The 13,698-nt window shown below is 44.5% G+C and overlaps 1 protein-coding gene and 1 long non-coding RNA gene across 12 annotated transcripts in view; one reads left to right on the top strand and one right to left on the bottom strand.

Annotated features, from left to right (window-relative positions):
• Positions 1-17: 17 nt before the first annotated feature.
• LOC118924476 (uncharacterized) lies at positions 18-3,139 on the bottom strand. Of its 2 annotated transcripts, none has more exons than XR_005029615.2 (3): positions 3,012-3,139; positions 1,518-1,598; positions 18-1,205 (listed from the first exon to the last, which is right to left on the bottom strand). It is a non-coding gene; the product is annotated as an uncharacterized LOC118924476 (long non-coding RNA). The 2 variants fall into 2 exon arrangements; XR_008994124.1 differs by lacking the exon at positions 3,012-3,139 and adding an exon at positions 2,225-2,324.
• The window catches only part of ADAT1 (adenosine deaminase tRNA specific 1), a 36,197-nt gene continuing 25,596 nt past the window's right edge, over positions 3,098-13,698 (top strand). For 4 of the 10 annotated variants that reach the window (XM_036909312.2, XM_036909307.2, XM_036909306.2 and 1 more), the window contains exons 1-6: positions 3,506-3,890; positions 5,783-5,973; positions 6,214-6,282; positions 7,427-7,481; positions 7,935-8,065; positions 11,468-12,068. In XM_036909312.2, the coding sequence (XP_036765207.2) occupies positions 3,856-3,890; positions 5,783-5,973; positions 6,214-6,282; positions 7,427-7,481; positions 7,935-8,065; positions 11,468-12,068 (1,082 nt within the window). In that variant the 5' untranslated portion in view covers positions 3,506-3,855. Of the gene's footprint in view, positions 3,239-3,504; positions 3,891-5,782; positions 5,974-6,213; positions 6,283-7,426; positions 7,482-7,894; positions 8,066-11,467; positions 12,069-13,698 lie in introns of those variants that run through there. The other 6 variants (XM_036909310.2, XM_036909311.2, XM_057493187.1 and 3 more) reach the window with 6 other exon arrangements.

Genomic DNA, 13,698 nt, shown 5'->3' with positions numbered 1-13,698 from the left:
ACATATGAATGTGTGCTCTGTGGCAGGCATTCTTCTAAAGGATTGGGGGACACAGCAGCAAACAGAAGGCAAGTCCCTGCTTTCATGGAACTTAATTTCTTTCTTGAGGGGCAACTACACAAAAAGAAGTAAATACATATTATTTCTGGTAGTAGTACATACTAAAAAGAATGGAGTAGGGAGCAAAGGTGCTGCTTTAGAAAGAGGTGGCTGAGGACAGTGCTGTTAATATGTAATCTGGGAAGGCCTCTCAACTGACATTTGGGTAGAGATCTGGAGACAAGGAAATCTGATCATACTTGAGCAGTAAAGGGTCTGGTCTGGCTGGGAAGAACTAAGCAAAGGTCAACAAGGGGGCAGATCACACAGGCCCCACCGAGCCATGTAGGGGAGTAAGACGGGAAGCCATTGGAGGGTTTTGAGACGTGCTTTTAAAGGTGTTTTAGGTGGAGGGCAAGAGTGAAAGGGAGACCAGTTCAGCTGTTGCAGCAGGCTGGAGAAAGGTGATGGCTGAGACATGGGTGGTTTGAAGTAGTGGAGATAGTTACAAGGCACTGGGCTTTGTGTTCTCCAAGGTTGACAATTAAACAATCAGATGTGGGATGTGAGAAAAAGAGGATGATTTCAAGATCTGGGGCCTGAACAACCAAAAAGTAGTTTAGTTTACTGAAATGCAAAACCAGGACGTACAGGTTTGAGAGGGAAGGTTGAGCATTTGGTTTGGATGCAGTAAATTTGACATGCCTGTTACACATTGGGTGGGAACAGTAAGGTTGCTGAACAGTGAGTCTTCTCACCAGCTCAATTCAAATGGACTACAAACGTGACAAGAGTCTGGCTGAAGGCCTGCTCTTAAAATGGAGCCCCAGCTCCCTGACAGGGAGGCAACTGGAGAAACCTTTTTCCTGATGACTCACACAGCAAAGGACTTATCTTCCAACCTCAGCAGAACCTCTGCAAACATCCCAGTTTGTGAGTTGGCAGTCTGCACTCCCACAAGCAGGTTCCTATTTCTCTAGCAGCTCAAATGATCCAAGCCTGCAGAATTACTCAACTGGGAGCTACATCAGGGAGCATTGAGCATCTTCAACCCTGGCTGGCGTTTAAGCATAAGCTCCAGGAGCACTTGGCAACAGTGGTAGATGAGCAGGTGGTATTTCAGAAGAAACACTTCCTATGGCACATCTTCAGCAAGGTGGTGGTAACTAAAATGAGAACAATCACCTCTAGATCATTCTGGTCACATACCTCAAGGTGTACTGTCAAGGTAAAGGACTGGACTTCAGGCAAAACTGTCCATGGACCACTGGAAAATACAAGTAATGAGGTCACAAATGACCTTTAAAGAGCTGGTTAGTAGTAGGCTGGGGGCAGAAGCCAGTTTCCTGGCCTCAAGGAGGCTAGGGATGGAGATGAACTGAAGCAGCACTAGACAACTTGTTTGTGGAGCCTGACAGGATAAGTGACAAACAGGATGAAAGCTAGAAGAAACAGAAGGATTATTAAGTCCTCATTACCTCAGAGTTGAAGGCTCACAATTCACCAACAGCTGGTACTGGAGTGAGCAGAAAGGCATGGTCCCAAGCTTCATCAGGCTTCTAGACTTGTAAGGAAAAGAGACACTTAATCATTCAGAAAAAACTATAAATGCTTTGAAGGAAAGGACCATGGAGTATTGAGAGACTCTTAACAGACCTAGTTAAAGAAGGTTTCCCTGAAGACCTTAGATCTGAGATCTGAAGGAAGATAGAGCATTAGCTAGTCAAAGAAGAGGAAGGGCTTTCCCTGGTATGGCAACAAGCACAAAGGCCCTGAGACAACAAAGGGCGTGGAGAGGGTCAATAACACTAGATAGAATACAGCTACCCAAAGAAATATGCCACCAGATGAAACAGGATGTGAGCTCTACTATGGGATTTTGTCTGCATTTTAACAATGCTGGGTAGCCACTGAAGTATTTAAGCAGGGGATATACATCACATTTGCATTTTGAAAACATCAGTCCAACCGCTCTGTGAAAAAGAAGTGGAGTTGGGCAAGAAAGGATGGAAGTCCAGAGGTTAGCAGAGCAATCCAAGAGGGAGATGATAGTGGCTTGGACTAGGATATTCCCCTGGAAATGGACAGAAGTGGATGGATTCGAAAGATAGGAAGTAAGACTAACAAGACTAATGGATTATGTTGCGGAGGTTAAGGGAAAGGAAATGACAAGATAGTGACTCACTTTTCAGTTTATGCAACTAGATTGATGGTGGTGCCAATCCCTGAGATAACCCTGGAAGACGATTTCCCCCACCATGATCAGAGCTTTAAAGACAGAAGAGGGAGTCAGTTGCAGGTCAAAGGTTTTGGAGAGAGAGGAAGAGCAGGGTCCTTAGCCTTGGACGAAATCTGTGAACCTTTCCCTCTGAACTAGAGAGAAGGATGGATTAAGTACTTTGCACTTCTTTCTCCTCTAACTTTTTAGGGGTAACGAGAGAAAAAAATGAAACCTCTCATCTTTAGGAATTGAGGTATACAATTGCTGGATTGTACAAGCTCCTGAACCCTATTCCTGGCAATCTGAAGATTTTAGATCCACAGCCACCAGCCAAATGTGGCTACTGAGCATTTGAAATGTGACTGGTCCAAATTGAGATGTACTTACTGTACGTGTAAAGTACACACCAGATTTCTTAAGCTTAGAATGAAAAACAAAACGTAAAATACCTCAATATTTCTTTTAAAATACTGACCACCCGTTGAAATATACTTTGGATATACTGGGTTAAATAAAATATGGGATTAAAATTAATTTCACCATTTTTTTTGACTCTCAGAAAGGTAGCTACTAAAACATTTTAAATTACCTATCTGGCTCGAATGATATTTCTACTGCACCGCTCTGTTTTAGGAATTCAAACTAGCGTTCCAACGTACGACGTCATATTACATCTCACCGGGGCCAGCTTCATTCAGCCCACTTCACGGGTACCTATGCATCGCGCCGCAGGCCGCTGGGCGATAAATACTTGCACCCTACCCCTGGGCTCCGCTCCCGAAGGACTACAAGGGCCAGCGTGCACCGCGCGCCCCTGGGGGCGGGGCTGAAAGCGCAGCTTCCGTGTGACGTTACGTCCTCTGCGCCGCGCGGTTCTGCCGGCTCTCTGCGATGGTGAGCGCTGTAGAGGTGGGAGCGTTGCGTCCGTGAGGAGGTGGGGTCGCAGGTCCGAGCGTGCGCAAGTGAAGGGGGGCCCTGGTGAGCTTCCCGAGCCCAGCTTTCCCGAGCCCACTTTGTGTGGGAAGAGAATGTGAGCACCGTGCCGCTCCGACGCGGGTCTCGTGGGAAAATGCCGTTCCTGCCGTGCAAGTGCCCGTGTCCACTGCGTGGGGAGCGTGTGGCCCGGCAGCAGCTTCCCGCGTAACCGAGGAGGCCGGCGCGCACGCTGTACCAGCTTCACGGGCCTAGAGGCTCTTGCAGCCGGGGCTTTAGAGACGGCCGAGCAGGGGGCCTGCCGCCGCGGGTATGGAGGAAGGAGCCTAGGGGAAGTAGGCTTTCCTTCCGACCCCGGCAGCCAACCGCCTTATCTGTTCTTTGAAAAGGATGTAGATTTTGAAGCTCTTTGCAGCTATTAGAACGTGCGGTCTTGTGGGCAAAGTAATGCCTGTTTAACTGAGCTGTTGTTCCATATGAAGAAGTTATTCAACATCTAGGAGACAGTGGATTTGAATTTTAGTAGGCCAATATAGCAAAAACAGTTAATTCAACTACTGTGGACACTCACCAGACTCAACCACGATGAGGTGATCATACGGTCTGGGCTGCTTCATCTTAGGGAGTCAACGTTTCTTCACGTTCTGTCTTCTTTGGCTATTATGGTTTGTAATGTGCGCCTCTGGCTTAATTACAGGTTGGTGCCAGAGTATTTGCCTTCATAAAATATACCTCCTTGTGATGCCCCCTAGGAATAGGAATGGAAGAGAGAGCCATACTGAGGATTCTAGGCTCTCCCATGCTTTTCCTTTGCTCCAAGAGATACAAAACTTAGGCTAGTTCTCTGACTTAGAAGTTACAATTTACATCAGTGCCTGCCAGGTTCTTCTTTTAAATCTTAGTTGGATTTCCCATGACCATTTATTGCAATAACAGGCCTATACATCGCAACTCTTAAAAGATAAACAGAGCATCTTAAATTTTTAAGATTTTATTTGGTCAAAAATCCATGCTAACTGGGCAACACCGAATCAGAAGTGGTTAGAAGCACTTGGCAGGTTGGAGCTAGGGGAAAGAGAGAGAGAGTGCAAAGGCAAGAAGGGAAATTATTTGATTGGCTATAGCTTAAAGCCTAGTTGGCTATTTGTGATTAGTTATCAGTAGTGCTATGATTTGGTAAACTTCAGGCATTTACAGGCTTAGATCTTGGTTTCCTTAGGCCACCGCAGCCTTAGAGCCACCTCAGTGTAATGGCCTCCTTGTTTAATTAATTTAACACAATGCAAAGTGGGGGGTGGAGGTGGACTCACTGTAGAAATACCCGTTTTCAGAAGCAACATGCATTAGTGCTCAGTAAAGCCTTTTTTTTTTAACATTACCTATGTCCATCATATGATCTCATTTCCTGCTAAGAAGCTTTTCATACATTTGAGTGTAAATGAAGTCATTGAATGAGCATCTGTAGAGCCAAGAGTGGGAGAGTTTCTAGCAAATATTTGTGATGTGTGCCTCTGGCTTAATTTCAGGTTGGTGCCAGAGTATTTGCCTTCATAAAACATACTACCTTGTGATGCCCCCTAGAAATGGGAGGGAGAGCCAAATGGAGGAGTCTAGGCTCTTTCAGGTCTGATCTGCTTAATGGCTTTTTATTCATGGCTTACATGCGATACCCCCTCCCCTAAGGAGCTTCAGGCAGATGATTTAGGAAAATCAAATACACTTTTTTGTGTTTCTAATCACATTGGTATTAATTATGCTCAACACTGTAGCAATTGCTGTTTATAAATGTTTAATCCTTATAGTAACCCCATGAATTAGCTACTATCATTAGCCCTATTTTAACAGATGAAGAAACAGACACACACAGGTTAAGTAATCTACCCAATATCGCAGTTAACTTGTAGCTAAACCAGAATCAGAACCCAGAAAGGTAACCCCAAATCCCACACTCCAGCACAACCCCTATGAGGAAGAGAGCACTAGACACTTGACTGGTGAGAAATTTCTGGACTCCATTACTTCTCCCTTCTGTGTCATAAAACATTATAGAAGAAATTAAAGAGATGCTTTCCTGATGGGGGAACTGGGGAAGATTTACTAGACAGGTAAAGAACCAATCTGCTGTGGGGGAAAGAAAAATAATAATAAAATGACTGAAAAAGAAGATGGAAAAGAACATCTACCCAGAAAGCTAACCTTGTACGTGAGAGCCTGCTCAAAGTTAGCAGAGGTCTGCAGCCCTTCGCATGCTATTTCCAAATGAAAATGAGTAGTGAAGATAACTTCTCTCTTGTGCTTTCATTTTGAGTACTAAGTTCAGATTCATTAGAAACATGTCAGATACCCAACATTAGAAAAAAACACAGCTTAAAGAAATAGGATGTCTTTTGGAGTTGGTAGGATTTTCCCCTAAAAATGAAAAGGGACAGGGAAGTAGTAGAAAATTACTGGAGTTTCATATAGAGAAACCTCAGTAGAAAGTAGTTGGTTACATCTGAAAGCCTATTGAAGCACTGGTGCAAGGTAGTAGCATTTCACGTTGGGTGTAAGGTTCTCTCTGTACTTCTGATAGTTGCGGTTTTTTATCAGGGCCTCTGCACCAGCTCAGACCATGTGGACTGCGAATGAGATTGCAAGGCTGTGTTATGAGCACTATGGGATCAGGCTGCCCAAGCAGGGAAAGCCTGAGCCCAACCGCGAGTGGACTTTATTAGCAGCCGTGGTGAAGATCCAACGCACAGCTGACCGGGTCTGTGACTGCCCTGACAAACCACTGCAAGGTGAGACCTTTTCTCCTTGGAGCGCCTCCTCTCCCTACCGGAGATGATAGAATCTTACATGGCTATGCAGGGACAGTGGTTTCCTGGAGTAAACGGCGATGTTAGGCGTGTCCCCCTGCTCTCCGCCAGGTGGCGCAGTACTGCCGGTGGTGGGAGGTGGCCAGGCCGGAACCGCGGTGCTAGGTCAGCGGTGGGAATGCTCTGGAGGAATGTGCTGACTTAGTGTTCTTTTCCCCTCAGTAACGAGAGAAGTTGTCTCAATGGGAACAGGAACAAAATGCATAGGCCAGTCCAAAATGAGGAAGAACGGTAAGCCCTGGTGTCTAAACAACACCTGTCTAGGGAACTTTGAAAGCTGGTATGTATGTTGGCTTTTGCTCTTCTCTTTTTGAATTCTCAGATTCCCACTGACTGTCACTCCAGTTGGAAGGACGGAACTCATTTAAAAAATGAAAATAAACCGGAAGCAAAGGCCACCAAGAACATGTTTTTTGTTGTTGCTATCAGTGGATTTACATTTTTTTTTAATTGAAGTATAGTTGATATACAATATTATATTGGTTTGAAGTATACAACATAGTGATCCAACAGTTACATACATTATTAAATCCTCACCCCAGCTAATGTAGTTACTGTCATCACAGATGTTCCAGAACCATTGACTATATTCTCTATGCTGTACAACAAAAAACATGTTTTTGAGTGGATTGGAAGTTGGCCAGTACTTTCGTGCTCAAACCAACAGTTCCTGGGGCCTGGCTATTCCACAGTTTCTCTGAAGCCCCAGAAAGCACCTTTAAATTAAATTGAGATTTTGTCACCAAAAAGTATATGGCAGTCCCATAGCCATCTGGCTTTCTTGCCTTCTGCTTCCAGTTAAGCAGTCTTGGTTGAGTTTGCTTCCCCCACTCCCCAGGCCTTGCCTCCTGCATATGAGCAAGCTGTTCTAGGACCACTGTGGGCTGAATTCGACGGAACTGAGCACGAGTATGACACCAGGGCACAAAAGATCTGGACCCCTGTCCCCCTGATAAGGATTTCCCTGTAAATCAGTAGTTCTCAGCTAGGGGAGATTTTACCCCCCAGAGGACATTTGGCAATGTCTGGAGACTTCTAGGGTTGTCACAACTGGTGGGGAGGGAGGGAGCAGGGGCGTATGCTACTGGCTTCTAGTGAGTAGAGGCCAGGAACCCTGGAAAGCTGCTAAACATGCTAAAATGCACAGGACAGACTCCCCCAACAAAGAATTTTCCAACCAAAATGTCAGTAGTGCCGAGTTGAGGAAACCCTGCTGTAAATGCATTGCCATTAATGATGGTGATTCTTTCTGGCAAAGCCCTCCAAGAGCTACATTGCCATCCTGAAGGTTGGGGGAAACTGCTGGGCTTTTCTTCTGGGAGTCAGAGTCTCTCTAGGTTCACGTGTCTTCATTAGTGTCCTGTCTTTGCCACAGGAGACATCCTCAATGACAGCCATGCTGAGGTCATAGCCAGAAGGAGTTTTCAAAGGTAAAGCCACATCCCCAGAGGATCTGACTTAGCCTGGGGTGGGGACCCCAGAGTTTGCCTTTCTAATAGTCTCCCAAGTAGCACTGGTTATTCAGCCTGTGAACTACACTTTGAATAACACTGGTCTAGACAGTTGTTCTCATGCTTGAGTATATATCAGAATCCCCCAGAGGGTTTGTTAGGACTATCAGATTGGTAGGCCCGCTCCCAGTGATTCTGATTCTGCAGGTCCAGAGTAACCTGAGATGTTGCATTTCTAACAAATTCCAGACGATGCTGTACTGGTTCAGGGACCACACTTAGAGAATCTGTGGTGTAGAGCATTCTCATAACAGCAAATCACCTCCATCCCATTGGTCTGCAGGAATTTTTCTTCTTAGTAATCCCCCAACCAGTCTTTCCCTTTCCCGCAGAGATTGGTGGTTCATTCTGGTAAATCCTGCACCCCATTAGGTACCTTCTCCATCAGCTCCACTTGGCGGCCGCCCTGGAGGAGGATAGTATCTTTGTCCCAGGGACTCAGAGAGGACTGTGGAAACTCAGACCAGACCTCTTGTTTGTGTTTTACTCCAGCCATACTCCCTGTAAGTATATTCAAGCCTTTGGATTATTTTTGTATTGTCTGCTTCCTTATGTTTGTCTTACCCATAGATCTGTTTCTCAGGAAAGCACTCCTGCCTGAAATGTAGCTACAAGTGAAGTCAGCGCCTTTTTGTGGACAGACCAGTGTGCCTAATCACTTCCCTAGCAAGGGAAGGCGAGTGAGAAAGGAGCCGCACTAGAACTATTTTTCAGTTCTCAGTTCCCAGTCAGGATTGGGAAGTTTAAAGCTGAAACCCCACAAGGTCTAAAATCAATAATAGGGCTTAGAAGTCCAAATCCCTGAGTTCTATAGTAATTTATCCTGAAACTCGTTTTATTCATTCATTAAGCAAATATTTTCTCCTACTTGTCAGGCACAGTATGCCATACTGAGTATATAACAGTGTGTAAGACTAGCTCCTTGCTTACCCTCGTAGAGTCTTCTAGGGAATGTAGACAGTCATACTTAGTTAAGTTTTGGTGTTATAAGAGATAGTCAGATGCTGTGGTTGGTTAGGCAGGAAGACCAGACCTAGTCTAGGGGTGATTTCTGTCCTGTTTGTTTTTCTGGCTTAAAAGTTGAGAATATTTCTGTGATGACTGCCCTTGTACTGTTCACCATGTAAGAACTTATTCACTATGTAAGAATTTGTTCACCATGTAAGAACTTGTTCGTTATGCTTCAGAAGATTGGAGACTGACGAGAATTAGGCTTGGGGTGGATTAATGATTGTGCATTGAGCATTGAGTCTCCTATACAGAATTCTATTGTTGTTAACAACCATTTGATCAATAAATATGAGAGATGCCCTCTCAAAAAAAAAAATTGAGAATAATTTCTTCCCTTTGTAGACAACAACTTAGGGATGGCTGTAAGTTTTTCTAACCCTAAAATCTTTGAAATAAGGATATAAGATTGTTCTGAGTATCAAACTTTAAAACTAACACTTGTAATTAGAGCAGAGTTAGATAATCACTCTAAAGAGACAGAATAACTGTGAAGACTTGATCATAACTCAGTAATATAATGTAGCATAAGAAAGAGTGAGTCTATTGGAAAAGAGTTGGTTAAGAGTCAAAGGCCAGAAAAATGACATACAGAGGCAGGCAAGGCTTATCTGTGCTCTGTTCTTAACACCGGTACCTTTGTCCAAGCACCAAAGGATGTTTTCTAACTCTGCTTCTCATATGAGTCACCCAGGACGCTTGTTAAAAGACAGCTTTAAATTTGGTGGGTCTGGAGTGGAGCCTGAGGTACTGCATCTCTAACCAGCTCCCTGTATGGCAGTGACGATGGCCTGCGGGCCACACTTGAAGTAGCTGGAGCCTGGTGGATTCCAGTGGCAGGTGTGGCCTTATTGTGGAGACACACATCAGCAGCCAGCCTGACCACCAGTCAGACCCAAATCAGTGGTCCGAGGCTGGCGGTACTCTGGGAGAGTGTACTGGCCTATGGCCAGATGAGAAAAATCAGGACTGTGTAATGAGTTTTTTAAAAAAAGCTAATTTCTTGCCATGTAAAAGTAATGATATTGTTGTCTTTTTTTAATTAAAATGGTAATTAGTATTGTTAAAGCTCTTGATGGAATAAAAAGTGGTGAACCCTCTGTTAATTATAAAATCTTCTGGAAATTTTACTAATCTGTGAAATCAAAATTTGTAACCACTGATATTAACTCCCCTAGTTCATTGGTAGTCTTTTAAAATGCGATGTCCACCCATGGTTTGTCTGCAGGAAGAAAGAACGCTACCTACAGAATGTGACTATTGGCTCCCTGGGCAATTCTTCCTCATTGCTAATTGATCATTCAGTACCTGGGTGAGCTCAGACTCTTACTTGTGAGTTTTATCAGCATAAGTCAGCCTCTCAAGTTCAGCCTTCTTGTCAAGATTAAATCTCCAAGCCTTCAGAGTGGGAGGCAGGTCCCCGTGAGTTCTGGAAAGTCACTGTCACCTTGTGCAGTGTCTGGAAATCAGCCAGCCAACCTTTTTGGCAACATTCCCCTTCTATATCTCTTGCCTTTCCCACTCGTAGGTTATAAAGGATACAGATGTATTATTTACGCACTTTAGAAAAGCAACACTCGCTATCTTAGTGTTTGGAGAAGTAGCTCCCTTCTTAAGGGGAAGCTGTGCTTTTTACTGACCTCTAGTTTTCTTTGATTTTCTGTAAGCCCAGAGTGGGTCAGAAATGTCTAAACCACCAAAGGGAAATACCAGTTGTGGGGTTTACTGCAGAGTCTTTACTGTGAGGATATGCACAGAAATGTCCAATATGGGGTAATTGTGAGCATTGTTTGCCAAACTTAAGCATGAAATCAACCATCCACTTTTGTTCTCCAAGGCATCTTAATGGGATGACATTCCACAAAATGTACTTGGGAAACTGTGTTCATTGTAAACCACTGGTTTCTCAGCTCAGGATGATTTTGCTTCCCAGGGGACATTTGGCAACTGGACATATTATTGATGGTGTCTTGCCTGAGGGTTTCAGCCCCGGGCAAGTTCACTGTGGATTCAGTGAGACTGAGAAATGACAATGGAATGTTCTTGGGGTAAAAGGATTTATACCCGGCTTTATTCTCCTAGTGGTAGGTTGAGCACTAGAATCACATCTGTATCCAGCAGGTCCATAATCCACCTCCATCTCTGCATCTGCCCAGAGTACTGGGCGGAGATCTTTATATAGTGTCTCAGTCAATAATTACTTATTGCGTATGGGTGTGGAAGCAGTAGCCTAGCAGGCCAGTTACATCATCAAGTAGTTTAGGGGCAGGTGGGGATCCTGGCCACAGGAACTTCCATTTTCCCCACAGATGGTCAGAATTGGAGGTGCTGTTGGCATCTGGTAGGTAGAGACCAGGGAGACTGCTCAACACCCTGCAATATACAGGACAGCCCCCATGACAAAGAATTATCTGTCCCCAAAGTGTCAGCAACACGGAGGTTGAGAAAGCCTGGTCTAAACTAGTGTTTTCAAAACTTCCTGTGATAAGATTTACCCAGGATCTTTGTTAATATAATCAGTTTTCCTGACCTGCCAACCCTCACCCCCTCATCACCCCTGAGATTCTAACTCACTGGGTCTAGAATAGGGTCTTCAATAAGAGCCCCAGAGGATTCCCATTAGGGAAATTTGGGCAAATGTTCTTAATTCATCTCAGATCAGTGGAAAAACAGAATTATGCTTTGTTTAAGGCAGTGGTTCTCGAACTGGGGCTTGCGTCAGAATCACCTGGAGAGCTTGTTAACATGGTCTGCTGGGTGCCACCGCCAGTGTTTCTGATTTGTCAGGTCTACTGTGGGTCCCAGGACTTTGCATTTCTAACATGTTCCCAAGGGAGGCTGATGCGACTGGTGTGGGGGCCTGACTCTGAGAACTTAAGGGGTTCCTTCTCCCGCAGGTGGGGATGCTTCCATCATCCCAATGCTTGAGTTTGAAGATCAGCCTTGCTGTCCTGTCAGTAGAGACTGGGCCAGTGACCCATCAGAAGCCAGTGGTAACCTGGAAGCTCCTGAAAACAAAAGGAAATATGAAGACCTGGACAGTACTGTGACCAAAAAGATGAGGTTTGAGCCCGGGGCTCCTGATGGTATGGCTCACCATCAGAGCTTTGGCAGTCAGAGAAGCAGCCCAGTCCCACCACATGTCAGCAGTTCCAATCTCACTGCAGAGGAATTGGCTGCTGTCACCAGAAAGGCCCCCAATGGTGCCAAAGTGGTGGACGTCTACAGAACTGGAGCCAAGTGTGTGCCTGGAGAAGTCGGAGACTCCGGGAGGCCTGGGGCTGCATATCACCAGGTGGGGCTGCTCCGAGTGAAGCCAGGCCGGGGAGACAGGACTCGCTCCATGTCCTGCAGTGATAAGTTGGCGCGGTGGAATGTCCTCGGATGCCAAGGGGCACTGTTGATGCACTTCCTGGAAGAGCCCATCTACCTGTCAGCTGTGGTCATTGGGCAGTGCCCGTACAGCCAGGAGGCCATGCAGAGGGCGCTGACAGGGAGGTGAGCGGGCAGGGAGGGAGGGCTCCACGGCACAGCCTGCTGAGAAGCAGTCTGAGGGATGCCCAGCAAGCCTTAAAAATAGCCATACATTTTGATCCAGTACTTCCATTGCCAGGAATTTGCTCTAAGGAAATAGTTTAAAAAGTGCTCAAAATTCAACTTTGTGTGTGGTCATTTTACAAAAAGAAAAAGAAACCATTCTTTAATGGCCACCAATAAGAAGTGACTTTTCTTAAAACTAATATTGATGCATTTTTAACATAGAAAGATGCTCATAATTTTTAAAGAGCAATTTAGAAGATAGTGTGAGTTCATTTTGGTCTTAAAGTATATATGCACCCAAAAAATGTTGGAGAATATACACCAGGATATTAATACGGTTGGTTACCTTTGAGTGCTGGTATTATGGGCATCTTTTTCTTCTTTGTGATTTCTCTGTTTTCTCATGTTTCCATAGTGTACATATGTTGCTGTCACAATTTTTTAAAACCCTGTTAATTCCTTAAAATAAAAGACAGGATGACCATTCAAGGAAGGTTTCCCTAAGGAAGGACAGCCAAATGCAGTTAATTCTGTAGTAACTGAAGGCAGGATGAAGCCATGGCCAGGGGAAGCCTGTGACCCTGTGTCAAATGTCCCACCCTGAGGCCAGCTCCAGGAAGCAGCCTCAGGATCTGACCACTTATTCCACTCCTGTGTACATACCCAAGAAAAATGAAAACATACATCCACACAAAAACTTGTATATGAATGTTCATAGCAGCATTAGTCACAGTAGCCAAAAAGTCAAACAACCCAAATGTCCATCAGCTGGTGGATGCAAAAACAAAGGGCAATAGATCCAAACAATGGAATATTACTCAGCCACAAAAAGAAGTGAAGCATGAACCTTGAAAACCTTATGCAAAGTGAGAAAAGCCACACAGTGTATGATTTCATGTAGTGAAATACCTAGAATAGGCAAATCCATAGACATAGAAAGTAGATTTGTGGGTGCCAGTGGCTGAAGAAGGGGATAGGGAATGACTGGTAATAGGGGCAGGGTTTCTTATCAGGGTGATGAAAACTTACAGACTTGGATTGTGGTGAGAGTTGCATAATTCTGTGAATATATGTAAAAAGGCATTGAATTAATATACTTCAAATGGGTAGATTTTATAGTATATAAACTACATCCCAAGATGTTAAAAAAAAAATACCCTAAGGCACTGTGCCCAAGATGTTTTCTGTGTTCTATGTGCTTTCCCTACTCTGAGATTTTAAGCTGTTGTCTGCTCAGTTCTAGACCAGTGTCTTGTTGGCATCTAGCTTGGCATCATGTGTGAAAGACATGAGAGAAAAAAATGAAACTTTTATCCTTAAGGGATGATTTTGTTTTCTGGTGTGTTTGAAGGATTCCCCAGGAAGCAGATGCCAACAAGTTAATATTTCTGCTTAAGGTTTTCAGATCTTTGAAAGCCAGTACCAGGAATGGAGTTGGTGTTTCTAAAATCACCAAGGGGTGGTGACTCAATTCATAGTTACCATTCCAGAGTGATGGGAAAGGATCTTTGTCCAGCCATAAGGTTCATATGATCTAGATTCTGTTCTGTCACACCCTCCTGTGCCCCCTGCCCATAAATAAATAAAC

The sequence above is a fragment of the Manis pentadactyla genome, chromosome 15, assembly GCF_030020395.1.
Source record: "Manis pentadactyla isolate mManPen7 chromosome 15, mManPen7.hap1, whole genome shotgun sequence".
In the NCBI taxonomy this organism is placed as follows: Eukaryota; Metazoa; Chordata; class Mammalia; order Pholidota; family Manidae; genus Manis; species Manis pentadactyla.
The sequence above is the reverse complement of the archived record's forward strand: the minus strand, read 5'-3'. Positions and strand labels throughout refer to the sequence as shown.